Genomic DNA, 15,453 nt, shown 5'->3' with positions numbered 1-15,453 from the left:
TCAAAGCACTTCATGATGGCAGAAGTGAGTGCTATGGGGCGATAGTCATTTAGTTCAGTTACCTTTGCTCTCTTGGATACAGGAACTATAGTGGACATTTTGCAGCAAGTGGGGACAGCAGACTGAGATAGGGAGAGATTGAATATGTCCGTGAACACTCCAGCCAGCATGCTCTGAGGTCGCGGCTAGTGATACCATGATACCGGCAGCCTTGCGAGGGTTAACACGCTTAAATGTCTTACTCACGTCGTCCACAGAGGACAAGAGCCCACAGTCCTTAGGAGCGGACAGCCATCTTTCCTCCAGTGAATAGTATTTTTTTCAATCTTTGCTAAGTTTCCACCCCCACACAATGACTCTGATGAGGACCTATTATTTCAGCAGTGAGATATTTTGTTGTAGTCCATATAACATTTCTGTGTGCAAATTTACTGCCTGCTGTAGTGCTCATTTGCATCTTATCATGGCAATTAAAGAAAGAGACTGAATAGAAAAGGAACTGAAGAGGGAAAATTACTGAAATATAATGGTTCATTTCTCATTCATGAGATAATGTCTTAATTGTGTCCACATGCAATTTTAACATGAGATGAGGAGACAGACTTAATGAGAAGGAATGTTCCCATGGACGGTTGGCTGATGTATTGACAGAGGAAAAGGTCTTTATACTGTATGTGGGTTTGTGTGTGGGGGGGGTGTCCAATCCAGCCCAGGCTATCGAGCCCAGCCCTGTCTAGCCCTATCCAGCCCTATTGGTCCCAGCACAACTTAGTCCAGCCCAGCCAAGGCGAGCCCAGCCCAACCTAGCCCAGCCATATCCAGCCCTATTCAGCCCTATCCAGCCTATCCCAGTCAGTCCAATCCAAACCAGCCCAGCACAGCTAATCCAGCACACTGTGTCCATATCTAACTGAGCTCAGACTGATGGTTATGGTCCAGCTCCCTGGCAGGGTGTTGGAGGCCCTAACATGCTAATGTGTTAGCAGGACCACTGTTGGTCCTGTACAGACACCATCCATCTGCCTCAGAGTAAAAGCCACTTAGCCCCTCCATCAATACAGAGCACGAATAGATGGATAGACAGAGAGAGGGGGATGACAGCCTGACAGAGTGTGGACCACATACCATCCTCACCTCTCCCTCCATCCCTGGGGTAGCATCAGGCGTATGGTGATTTATTATTACTGTGTGGGGGAGAGTTCTAGGCAGGTCACTTGGGATACAAGTCCATGTCTGAGGACACATGGAGATGATGTGGAAACCGGCCACTAGGGGCAACAGAGAGCGCTGTTACCTTCTAACAGGTCTTGGTTTTGCTAGGGTGTTCTGGTTGGTGATGGTGGATGGGCATAAGCATAAGCATCTGCCTCTGATTCCAAAGGTTGCAAGTTCGAATCCAGCAATAGGAAGTTGTTTTTGTGTTGTTGTTTTTTTTGCCTATCCCAAACCCTAACTGAAAAAATGTGTAGTTAATGTCTCAACTCAACCTTAAACGCTTCGAAATGCAATGTTTGCAACAACTTCGAAATGTGATGTTTGAGAAACATGGATAAACGTCTAATTTTGACGTGAGACAGTGAGAACAAGTTGGAGATTTCCTCCTATACCCCCAACTCCCTCTCTCCACTCGCCTTGTCTCTTTCTTTCCACTCTCCCTCTTTCCTCTCTCCCTCTCTACTCTCCTCTCTCCATTTCTCCACTCATCCTTTCTCCACTCTCCTTTCTCCCTCTCTCCACTCCCCCCCTCTCTGCTCTCCACTCTAGCCACTCTCCTTCTCTCCACTCTCCCTCTCTCCTATCTTCCTTTTGCCACTCTCACTCTCTCCACTCTCACTCTCTCCACTCTCACTCTCTACACTCCCATCTCGCCTTTCTCCACTTTCCACTCTCACTCTCTCCACTCTCGCCACTCACTCTTACTTTCTCCACTCTCCTCTCTCCCTTTCTCCACTCTTACTTTCTCCACTCTCTTCTCTCCCTTTCTCCACTCTTACTTTCTCCACTCTCTTTCTCTTCACTCTTCCTTTCTCCACCCTCCCTCTCACCACTCTTCCTTTCTCCACTCTCCTCTCTCCCTCTCTCCACTCTCACACTCTCCACTCTCCCGCTCTCCCTCAGTCCCACCCTCAGACTCACCATGCATACTCATGTCCGACAATGTGCAACTGTCATTTGTGCTTATTTTTTTAAGGCACTCGTCATCTTGTCAAGATACTGTTGCTAACTTTCTTTTGCAGATGCCACAGTATAAATGTGATATGAGCTTACAGTACGCTCTGATATTCATGTATCTGTCCTTTCAGTTAACTTCCTCTGACTTCTGATTCTGACCCACTTTACATTTCCCAAAGACCTACGGTCATCACTCATCCTGTGAGGCGTGTGTGTGTGTGTGTGTGTGTGTGTGTGTGTGTGTGTGTGTGTGTGTGTGTGTGTGTGTGTGTGTGTGTGTGTGTGTGTGTGTGTGTGTGTGTGTGTGTGTGTGTGTGTGTGTGTGTGTGCCGGTGTGTGTGCCGGTGTGTGGGGGCCAGTGTGGGTGTGTGTGGGCCGGTGTGTGGGGGGACCGGTGTGGGTGTGTGTGGGCCGGTGTGTGGGGGCCGGTGTGGGTGTGTGTCTGCCGGTGTGTGGGGGGACCGGTGTGGGTGTGAAGGTTAAGTTCTCCCTCAGGCTGACTGACAGTAGAGTACCTCACTCCAGCGAGGAATGAAGAAGGTCATCAGAGATGGGAGAGAGAACGAGATGAGACAGAAATGACAAAGAGAAAAGAGGAGAGATGACAGCCCCGATTGGAGTAGAGACTGAAATACAGAGAGAGAGAGAGAGAGAGAGAGAGAGAGAGAGAGAGAGAGAGAGAGAGAGAGAGAGAGAGAGAGAGAGAGAGAGAGAGAGAGAGAGAGAGAGAGTGAACGATCCCCCAAGCTCATCCGTCTTTAGTCACATGACAGATGGGACTGCAGAAGTCACCTCAGATATCACTCTACACACACACACACACACACACACACACACACACACACACACACACACACACACACACACACACACACACACACACACACACACACACACACACACACACACACACACACACACACACACACACACACCTGCATCTCAGCCCCACCTGCCTGTGACCTGTCTGGAGTGTCCCTTGCTCCCCCATGCCATCATGGCCCCTCCCCTCATCCCAAACCCCCTATAGCTGATCTCTATCCCCTCATGCCCACGCCTCTCTCTCCTCTTCCCGCTGTGGCACACTACCATGTCACACTCTAGAAGTCTTTGTTGCCATAGTAACATGGCTATGTTATGTAGTAAGCTGTAGCTACACTTTGCATGTAGTCCATGATGAAAATATGAGTAAATTCAATGGATCTTTGAAATGTCCGTGGTTGCAGAGAGCAGGATGTGCCTTGTGACTGAATGAACACTCTTTCTCATGAATGTCCCAGCCACCTGATTATCTCAACCAATCATGGCTAGGCAAGATTCAGTATTTTCTCAGTGTCTAAACAGCTTTGGGATTTCACATTTTATTAATATTTACAGATTAAGAGTTTGTTATTAAGGCACAAGAAAGTTCACTTTCAAAAAGGCATTTCCGCAAAAAAGCGCATTTCCATCCAATGTCTTTTATTTAGTTCTAATGCATTCTGTAAAGTGTCACAGTGTGTGTGTGTGCATGGGGTGTGTGTTTGCTGTACTAAGATGTGTGTGTTGATGTGTAGTTCCAGGTGTAGATGTGCCGTCCATGCACACCATGCGTACCCAGAGGCCCAGCACCATGTTGTCTGATGTTAGACAGCTGGTCTCCAGCAGGGGCAGTCTCAACCTACGGAACGATGACGGGGTCACTCTGGTGAGTACCTACCTGTTCTCCTCTATTATCTCTTTCTCTCTCACTCTCTCTCTCTCTCTCTTTCGCTCTCTCCCTATTCTCTCTCTCTCTCTTTCTATGGCTCTCTTTCTCTCTCTCTATAAATATATATAGTATATCACAAAAGTGAGTACACCCCTCACATTTTTGTAAATATTTGAGTATATCTTTTCATGTGACAACACTGAAGAAATGACACTTTGCTACAATGTAAAGTAGTGAGTGTACTGCTTGTATAACAGTGTAAATTTGCTGTCCCCTCAAAATAAACACACAGCCATTAATGTCTAAACCGCTGGCAACAAAAGTGAGTACACCCCTAAGTGAAAATGTCCAAATTGGGCCCAAAGTGTCAATATTTTGTGTGGCCACCAACATTTTCCAGCACTGCCTTAACCCTTAACCCCATTTGAGGATGCCCCACAGATGCTCAATAGGGTTTAGGTCTGGAGACATGCTTGGCCAGTCCATCACCTTTACCCTCAGCTTCTTTAGCAAGGCAGTGGTCGTCTTGGAGGTGTGTTTGGGGTCGTTATCATGTTGGAATACTGCCCTGCGGCCCAGTCTCCGAAGGGAGGGGATCATGCTCTGCTTCAGTATGTCACAGTACATGTTGGCATTCATGGTTCCCTCAATGAACTGTAGCTCCCCAGTGCCGGCAGCACTCATGCAGCCCCAGACCATGACACTCCCACCACCATGCTTGACTGTAGGCAAGACACACTTGTCTTTGTACTCCTCACCTGGTTGCCGCCAAACACGCTTGACATCATCTGAACCAAATAAGTTAATCTTGGTCTCATCAGACCACAGGACATGGTTCCAGTAATCCATGTCCTTAGTCTGCTTGTCTTCAGCTTTCTTGTGCATCATTTTTAAAAGAGGCTTCCTTCTGGGACGACAGCCATGCAGACCAATTTGATGCAGTGTACGGCGTATGGTCTGAGCACTGACAGGCTGACCCCCCACCCCTTCAACATCTGCAGCAATGTTGGCAGCACTCATACGTCTATTTCCCAAAGACAACCTCTGGATATGACGCTGAGCACGTGCACTCAACTTCTTCGGTCGACCATGGCGAGGCCTGTTCTGAGTGGAACCTGTCCAGTTAAACCGCTGTATGGTCTTGGCCACCGTGCTGCAGCTCAGTTTCAGGGTCTTGGCAATCTTCTTATAGCCCAGGCCATCTTTATGTAGAGCAACAATTATTTTATTCAGATCCTCAGAGAGTTCTTTGCCATGAGGTGCCATGTTGAACTTCCAGTGACCAGTCAGTATGAGGGACTGTGAGAGCGATGACACCAAATTTAACACACCTGCTCCCCATTCACACCTGAGACCTTGTAACACTAACGAGTCACATGACACCAGGGAGGGAAAATGGCCAATTTTCACTTAGGGGTGTACTCACTTTTGTTGCCAGCGGTTTAGACATTAATGGCTGTGTGTTGAGTTATTTTGAGGGGACAGCAAATTTACACTGTTATACAAGCTGTACACTCACTACTTTACATTGTAGCAAAGTGTCATTTCTTCAGTGTTGTCACATTAAAAGATATACTCAAATATTTACAAAAATGTGAGGGGTGTACTCACTTTTGTGATATACTATATATATATGTGTCTCTCTCTCTCTGTCTCTCTCTCTATGTCTCTTTCTCTCTCTCTCTCTCTCTTTATCTCTCTCTCTGTCACTCAATTCAATTCAATTGACTTTATTGACATGGCAAGTTCATTATTACTTACATTGTCAAAGTATACATATAAACAAATATATATATTTATATATAAAATATATATATATTTATATATAAATAAATGGTGGGACCAACAGCAATAATAATAGTAGTAGTGGACATGGGATTACCCTTAACAATAACTACAACAACAATATTAATCAGAACAACAATACAATTAAAGCAACAGTAGTAGACCAGTCTCAACATGACTGAGAAGACACATTACATGGTATGAAAAACAAAACAAAACAAGATGGGAAATATTATCGACATTACATTGCACTTTTCACTGGCTGTCCCTCAGGTTGTGACAGGAGGCCACATATTTGGCTGCCAAAACTGCACATTTTGGCTTTTTACCCAATAAAATATTAGATTTTTTCTTCATCTTTTATAGTTTCAAATTCTTTGTATTGAATTATAATTTTGGGAAAGAAATATTATCTTCTGTCTAAGTATTTGTCACAGTGTAATAGGAAATGCAGCTCTGTCTCTACCTCTCCCCTGGAGTAGAGTGAGCACAGCCTGTCCTCTCTGGGCAGCCAGGTTTGTCTTTGACGACCGGTCTCTATAGCCAGACTGTGCTCACTGAGTCTGTACCTAGTCAATGTTTTCCTCAGTTTTCTACCATTCACAGTGGTCAGATTGTCTGCCACCTAGTACTGTCTGTTTAGAGCCAAATAGCATTGAAGTTTACTTAGATTTTTTGTTGTGTCTTTCCAATAGGTGATCTATTTTTGTTTTTGTTTTGTGATGATTTGGTTGGGCCAGATTTTCTGAGTGCTGTCCTGAGGCTCTATGGGGTTGGTTTGGGTTTGTGAACTGAGCCTCAGAACAGGCTGGCTGAGGGGACTCTTCTCTGGTTTCATCTCTTGACATTGTAGAGCTGTGTGATGGGATGTTTTGGGGTCACTTGTTTTAAGATGTTTGTAAAATTTGATGGCTCTTTTTTCTATTCGAATGAGGAGGGGTTATTGGCCCAATTCTGCTCTACATGTGTTATTTGGAGTTTTTCTTTGCACTTGCAATACAGTCTTGCAAAACTCTGCATGCAGTATTTCGATTGGATGTTTGTCCCATTTGGTGAATTCATTATTAGAGAGTGGATCCCATACTTCACTGCTATATAGAGCAATTGGTTCTATAATCGATTGGAAAATGTTGAGCCAGATTCTAATTGGATTTTCGATTTTAATGGTCCTTTTAATGGCATAGAATCTTCTTCTTGCTTTGTCTCTCAGCTCATTCACAGCCATGTGAAAGATACCTGTGTTGCTGATATTTAGTCCTAGATATGTGTGGTTTTTGGTGTGTTCTAATAGAACTGTGTCCAAATAGAATTTATATTTGTCATCCTTATTTCCGGACATTTTTTCGGAACATTATATTCAGGTTTTTTAGGTTAATGGTCAGAGCTCAGGTCTGACTGCCACGGTTGTGTGGAGAGACGGACCAAGGCTCAGCGTGATTAAAGTTCCAAATATTTATTTACACGAAACTTCCAAACAAAAAAAGGAAACAAACAACGAACAGTGACATCAGAGGTGCCACATGCACTAACTCAAAACAAGATCCCACAAAGCACAGGGGGGTAATGGCTGCCTAAATATGATCCCCAATCAGAGACAACGACAAACAGCTGCCTCTGATTGGGAACCATACCAGGCCAACATAGACATAAACAACCTAGATTAGAACAACCCCCTAGTCACACCCCGACCTAACCAAAATAGAGAATAAAGAAGGCTCTCTATGGTCAGGGCGTGACACTGACAGAACCTGTGAAGACGATCTAGGTGCTGCTGTAACCCCTCCTTAGTGGGAGACAGTAGCACCAGGTCATCTGCGTACAGCAGACACTTGATTTCAGTGTTGTGTAGGGTCATACCAGGTGCTTCCGATTCTTCTAATGTTTTTGCCAATTCATTAATGTAGATGTTAAATAATGTTGGACTTATTGGGCAGCCCTGTTTCACTCCCCGTACCTGAGAGAAGAAGTCTGTTTGCTTGTTGTAACCGCATATTTGTTTTTAGTGTACATTGATTTAATAACATCATATGTTTTCCCGCCAATACCACTTTCTATTAGTTTATAAAAAAAGACCTTCATGCCAAATTTAATCAACTGCTTTCTCGAAATCTACAAAACACAAGTATATTTTGCCTTTGTTTTGGTTTACTTGATTGTCAATTAGAGTGTGGGGGGTGTACATTTGGTCTGTTGTACGATAATTTTTTAGAAATCCAATCTGGCTTCGGCTCAGGACGTTGTGTTCGTCAAGAAAATGGTGTAGTCTTCTATTTATAATACTGCAGAGAATTTTCCTCAAGTTGCTGTTAAGGCAAATTCCTCTGTAATTTGTTGGTTCAAATTTTTCTTCATTTTTATCGATTGATGTGATCAATCCCTGGTTCCAAATATCAAGGAAAATACCTGCAGTGAGGATAACGTTGAAGAGTTTGAGTATAACCAATTTGAATTTGTGGTCTGTATATTTCATCATTTCATTTAAAATACCATCAGCACCACAGGCCTTTTTGGATTGGAGAGTGCAGAGTTTTTCCAATAATTCTTCTTCTGTAATTGGGCTATCCACAGGATTCTGATAGGCTTTGACTGCTGAATCAAGGATTTGTACATGTTCTTGTATATATTTTTGTTCTGGGCTCTTTGTTATATTGCTGAGAGGTTTTCAAAGTGATTTCTCCACATATGCCTATTTTGGATAGCAAATTCCTCCTGATGAGGTTTGTTTAATTTATTCCAATTCTCCCAGAAGTGGTTTGATTCTATGGATTCCTCAATTACATCCAGCTGTTTTCTAATGTGCTGTTCCTTTTTTGTTCTTAGGGTGTGTTTGTATTGCTTCAGTGTTCCCTCATATGGAAGGCGTATATTTTTGTTGTCTGGTTCTCAGTGTTTTTGATTAGATATATTTCTCAATGACTTTCTTAGATTTTTGCAATCATTATCAAACCATTTTTCATTTTCTGTTATTTCTGGTTTGCTCTTATGCTTCTTTAGATTAGCCAAGGAGGCTAATTTGTCAAATATAAAGTTTATGTTCCAAACAGCCAAATTTACACCTTCATTGCTGAAGGAGAATGTTAAGGCTAAAAAGTTGTCCAGGAGAGATTGTATTTTTTGGCTACTAATTGCTTTTTGGTAGATGTCTGTACTGTTTGCACTCCATCTATAGGCCTGTTTAGTCCCACGTAATTTATTGGGCCGTGATGCTTTGTGGTTGGGTTCCGCTCTTCTCAGATACACTGTGATTTTACTGTGGTCTGAGAGACGTGTTAGTGGAGTTAGTGGTCACTCTCTCTCTCTCTCTCTCTCTCTCTCTCTCTCTCTCTCTCTCTCTCTCTCTCTCTCTCTCTCTCCCTCTCTCCCTCCCTCGCTCTCTCTCTCTCTCTCTCCCTCTCTCTCTCTCTCTCGCTCTGTCACTCTCACTCGCTCTGTCTCTTTCTCTCTTGTTAACATTTCCAAAGCAAGTGAAGCAGAAAATTAATAAAAGTGAAATAAGGTATTTAATAGCAGTAGCAAGGCTATGCTCACTGAGTCTGTGCATAGTCAAAGCTTTCCTTAAGTTTGGGTCAGTCACAGTGGTCAGGTATTCTGCCACTGTGTATTCTCTGTTTAGGGCCAAATAGCATTCTAGTTTTTTTGTTAATTCTTTCCAATATCTTTTTGTTTTCTCATGATGTGTTTGGGTCTAATTGTGTTGCTGTCCTGGGGCTCTGTGGGGTCTTTTTGTGTTTGTGAACAGAGCCAGCTTGCTTAGGGAACTCTTCTCCAGGTTCATCTCTCTGTAGGTGAGGGCTTTGTTATGGAAGGTTTGGGAATCGCTTCATTTTAGGTGGTTGTAGAATATTTCTGGATTTTGATAATTAGTGGGTATTGGCCTAATTCAGCTCTGCATGCATTATTTGGTGATTTACTTTGTTCAAAATGATTTTTTTTTCAGAATTCTGCATGCAGAGTTTCAATTTGGTGTTTGGCCCATTTTATGAATTATTGGTTGGGGAGCAGACCCCAGACCTCAGTATTTCAATCTCTGTCTCTCTCTCGCTCTCTCTTTCTCGCTCTCTGTCTCTCAATTCAATTTCAATTTAAGGGCTTTATTAGCATGGGAAAGATATGTTAACATTGCTAAAGCAAGTGAACTACATAATAAACAAAAGTGAAATAAACAATAAAAATGTACAGCAAACATTACACTCCAAAATAATAAAGACATTACAAATGTCATATTATGTGCAAATAGTTCAAGTACAAAATGGATATTGGTTCTATTTAGAATGGTGTTGGTTCTTCAGTGGTTGACCTTTTCTTGTGGCAACAGGTCACAAATCTTGCTGCTGTGATGGCACACTGTGGTACCCACATGGGAGTTTATCAAAATTGGATTTGTTTTTCGAATTCTTTGTGTATCTGTGTAACCTGAGGTAAATATGTGTATCTAATATGGTCATACATTTGGCAGGAGGTTAGGAAGTGTAGCTCAGTTTCCACCTAATTTTCTCTCTCTCTCTCTCTCTCTCTCTCTCTCTCTCTCTCTCTCTCTCTCTCTCTCTCTCTCTCTCTCTCTCTCTCTCTCTCTCTCTCTCTCTCTCTCTCTCTCTCTCTCTCTCTCTCTCTGTCACTCTCTCTCTCTCTCTCTCTCTCTCTCTGTCACTCTCTCTGTCACTCTCTCTCTCTGTCACTCTCTCTCTCTGTCACTCTCTCTCTCTGTCACTCTCTCTCTCTCTCTCTCTCTCTCTCTCTCTGTGTCATTTCTGCTCTCCGTTTATCACACTCTCTTACTCTATATTGATTTATGTATACAGTAGATTTGTAGGTGTGTTTATTTAACTATCTCTCTCCTTCTCTCTCACTCTATCCTTCTCTCTCTAGCTCCACATAGCGTGTGCTAGCGGCTACAGAGAGGTGGTGTCTGTGCTGCTGGAGCACGGGGTGGACCCTCAGCCCTCCGACAACAGCTATTGGACACCTCTCCACCTGGCTGCCAAATATGGACAGGTACTGACTGTCATGTCACTGTACATTCACCAATCCACTCCTGTCAGATCCATAGAGGTGAACAGGACTTTGATTAGTGAATTAGTAATTTTCTAAAATCATTTTCAGCCTAAATCTTGTATGGTAATGTAGAATGTTTAACAATTGGCTGGGAATCAATCATTTTTAATATATAGTTTTTAAATCAGTATTTGGTGGCTAGTTTATAGAACGCTATTGTCTGGCTAGTTTAAAAACCAGTATTGACTACTGGATAGTATATAGACCAGTATTAACTAATGGATAGTTTATAGATCAGTATTGGCTACTGGATAGTTTATAGATCAGTATTGGCTACTGGATAGTTTATAGATCAGTATTGACTACTGGATAGTTTATAGATCAGTATTGACTACTGGATAGTTTATAGATCAGTATTGACTACTGGATAGTTTATAGATCAGTATTAACTAATGGATAGTTTATAGACTAGTATTAACTACTGGATAGTTTATAGATCAGTATTGACTACTGGATAGTTTATAGATCAGTATTAACTACTGGATAGTTTATAGACTAGTATTAACTAATGGATAGTTTATAGACTAGTATTAACTACTGGATAGTTTATAGACTAGTATTAACTACTGGATAGTTTATAGACTAGTATTAACTACTGGATAGTTTATAGACTAGTATTAACTACTGGATAGTTTATAGATCAGTATTGACTACTGGATAGTTTATAGATCAGTATTAACTAATGGATAGTTTATAGATCAGTATTAACTAATGGATAGTTTATAGATCAGTATTAACTAATGGATAGTTTATAGACTAGTATTAACTAATGGATAGTTTATAGATCAGTATTAACTACTGGATAGTTTATAGACTAGTATTAATTACTGGATAGTTTATAGACTAGTATTAACTACTGGATAGTTTATAGATCAGTATTAACTACTGGATAGTTTATAGATCAGTATTGACTACTGGATAGTTTATAGATCAGTATTGACTACTGGATAGTTTATAGATCAGTATTGACTACTGGATAGTTTATAGATCAGTATTAACTACTGGATAGTTTATAGACTAGTATTAACTAATGGATAGTTTATAGACTAGTATTAACTAATGGATAGTTTATAGATCAGTATTAACTAATGGATAGTTTATAGATCAGTATTAACTACTGGATAGTTTATAGACTAGTATTAACTACTGGATAGTTTATAGACTAGTATTAACTACTGGATAGTTTATAGATCAGTATTGACTACTGGATAGTTTATAGATCAGTATTAACTACTGGATAGTTTATAGATCAGTATTGACTACTGGATAGTTTATAGATCAGTATTGACTAATGGATAGTTTATAGACCAGTATTAACTACTGGATAGTTTATAGATCAGTATTAACTAATGGATAGTTTATAGACTAGTATTAACTAATGGATAGTTTATAGATCAGTATTGACTACTGGATAGTTTATAGACTAGTATTAACTAATGGATAGTTTATAGACCAGTATTAACTACTGGATAGTTTATAGATCAGTATTAACTAATGGATAGTTTATAGACTAGTATTAACTAATGGATAGTTTATAGACCAGTATTAACTAATGGATAGTTTATAGATCAGTATTGACTACTGGATAGTTTATAGACTAGTATTAACTAATGGATAGTTTATAGACCAGTATTAACTAATGGATAGTTTATAGATCAGTAACTACTGGATAGTTTATAGACTAGTATTAACTACTGGATAGTTTATAGATCAGTATTGACTACTGGATAGTTTATAGATCAGTATTGACTACTGGATAGTTTATAGATCAGTATTGACTACTGGATAGTTTATAGATCAGTATTAACTACTGGATAGTTTATAGACTAGTATTAACTAATGGATAGTTTATAGATCAGTATTGACTACTGGATAGTTTATAGATCAGTATTGACTACTGGATAGTTTATAGATCAGTATTGACTACTGGATAGTTTATAGACTAGTATTAACTAATGGATAGTTTATAGATCAGTATTGACTACTGGATAGTTTATAGATCAGTATTGACTACTGGATAGTTTATAGACTAGTATTAACTACTGGATAGTTTATAGACTAGTATTAACTACTGGATAGTTTATAGACCAGTATTAACTAATGGATAGTTTATAGACTAGTATTAACTAATGGATAGTTTATAGACTAGTATTAACTACTGGATAGTTTATAGACTAGTATTAACTAATGGATAGTTTATAGACTAGTATTAACTAATGGATAGTTTATAGACTAGTATTAACTAATGGATAGTTTATAGACTAGTATTAACTACTGGATAGTTTATAGATCAGTATTGACTACTGGATAGTTTATAGATCAGTATTGACTACTGGATAGTTTATAGATCAGTATTGACTACTGGATAGTTTATAGATCAGTATTAACTACTGGATAGTTTATAGACTAGTATTAACTAATGGATAGTTTATAGATCAGTATTGACTACTGGATAGTTTATAGATCAGTATTGACTACTGGATAGTTTATAGATCAGTATTGACTACTGGATAGTTTATAGACTAGTATTAACTAATGGATAGTTTATAGATCAGTATTGACTACTGGATAGTTTATAGATCAGTATTGACTACTGGATAGTTTATAGACTAGTATTAACTACTGGATAGTTTATAGACTAGTATTAACTACTGGATAGTTTGTAGACCAGTATTAACTAATGGATAGTTTATAGACTAGTATTAACTAATGGATAGTTTATAGACTAGTATTAACTACTGGATAGTTTATAGACTAGTATTAACTAATGGATAGTTTATAGACTAGTATTAACTAATGGATAGTTTATAGACTAGTATTAACTAATGGATAGTTTATAGACTAGTATTAACTACTGGATAGTTTATAGACTAGTATTAACTAATGGATAGTTTATAGACTAGTATTAACTAATGGATAGTTTATAGACTAGTATTAACTAATGGATAGTTTATAGACTAGTATTAACTACTGGATAGTTTATAGACTAGTATTAACTACTGGATAGTTTATAGACTAGTATTAACTAATGGATAGTTTATAGACTAGTATTAACTAATGGATAGTTTATAGACTAGTATTAACTAATGGATAGTTTATAGACTAGTATTAACTAATGGATAGTTTATAGACTAGTATTAACTAATGGATAGTTTATAGATCAGTATTGACTACTGGATAGTTTATAGATCAGTATTGACTACTGGATAGTTTATAGATCAGTATTAACTACTGGATAGTTTATAGACTAGTATTAACTAATGGATAGTTTATAGACTAGTATTAACTACTGGATAGTTTATAGACTAGTATTAACTAATGGATAGTTTATAGACTAGTATTAACTAATGGATAGTTTATAGACTAGTATTAACTATTGGATAGTTTATAGACTAGTATTAACTAATGGATAGTTTATAGACTAGTATTAACTATTGGATAGTTTATAGACTAGTATTAACTAATGGATAGTTTATAGACTAGTATTAACTATTGGATAGTTTATAGACTAGTATTAACTACTGGATAGTTTATAGACTAGTATTAACTACTGGATAGTTTATAGATCAGTATTGACTACTGGATAGTTTATAGATCAGTATTAACTAATGGATAGTTTATAGATCAGTATTAACTACTGGATAGTTTATAGACTAGTATTAACTACTGGATAGTTTATAGACTAGTATTAACTACTGGATATTTTATAGATCAGTATTAACTACTGGCTAGTTTATAGACTAGTATTAACTACTGGATAGTTTATAGACTAGTATTAACTACTGGATAGTTTATAGACTAGTATTAACTAATGGATAGTTTATAGACTAGTATTAACTAACGGATAGTTTATAGATCAGTATTAACTAATGGATAGTTTATAGACTAGTATTAACTACTGGATGGTTTATAGACTAGTATTAACTACTGGATAGTTTATAGATCAGTATTAACTACTGGATAGTTTATAGATCAGTATTAACTACTGGATAGTTTATAGATCAGTATTAACTACTGGATAGTTTATAGATCAGTATTGACTACTGGATAGTTTATAGATCAGTATTGACTACTGGATAGTTTATAGATCAGTATTGACTACTGGATAGTTTATAGATCAGTATTAACTACTGGATAGTTTATAGATCAGTATTAACTACTGGATAGTTTATAGATCAGTATTGACTACTGGATAGTTTATAGATCAGTATTGACTACTGGATAGTTTATAGACTAGTATTAACTACTGGATAGTTTATAGATCAGTATTGACTACTGGATAGTTTATAGACTAGTATTGACTACTGGATAGTTTATAGATCAGTATTGACTACTGGATAGTTTATAGATCAGTATTAACTAATGGATAGTTTATAGATCAGTATTGACTACTGGATAGTTAATAGATCAGAATTGACTACTGGATAGTTTATAGATCAGTATTGACTACTGGATAGTTAATAGATCAGTATTGACTACTGGATAGTTTATAGATCAGTATTGACTACTGGATAGTTTATAGATCAGTATTGACTACTGGATAGTTTATAGATCAGTATTAACTACTGGATTGTTTATAGATCAGTATTGACTACTGGATAGTTTATAGATCAGTATTGACTACTGGATAGTTTATAGACCAGTATTAACTACTGGATAGTTTATAGATCAGTATTAACTAATGGATAGTTTATAGACTAGTATTAACTAATGGATAGTTTATAGACTAGTATTAACTAATGGATAGTTTATAG

At 38.6% G+C, this 15,453-nt stretch overlaps 1 protein-coding gene across 2 annotated transcripts in view; it reads left to right on the top strand.

Annotated features, from left to right (window-relative positions):
• The window catches only part of LOC129821073 (unconventional myosin-XVI-like), a 221,471-nt gene that overhangs the window by 114,238 nt on the left and 91,780 nt on the right, over nucleotides 1–15,453 (top strand). For both annotated transcript variants that reach the window (XM_055878332.1, XM_055878333.1), the window contains exons 6-7: nucleotides 3,729–3,859; nucleotides 10,514–10,639. In XM_055878332.1, the coding sequence (XP_055734307.1) occupies nucleotides 3,729–3,859; nucleotides 10,514–10,639 (257 nt within the window). The remainder of the gene's footprint in view (nucleotides 1–3,728; nucleotides 3,860–10,513; nucleotides 10,640–15,453) is intronic.

Source organism: Salvelinus fontinalis, chromosome 23, assembly GCF_029448725.1.
Source record: "Salvelinus fontinalis isolate EN_2023a chromosome 23, ASM2944872v1, whole genome shotgun sequence".
NCBI classification, from domain to species: Eukaryota; Metazoa; Chordata; class Actinopteri; order Salmoniformes; family Salmonidae; genus Salvelinus; species Salvelinus fontinalis.
This window is presented reverse-complemented; position numbering and strand designations above follow the sequence as displayed.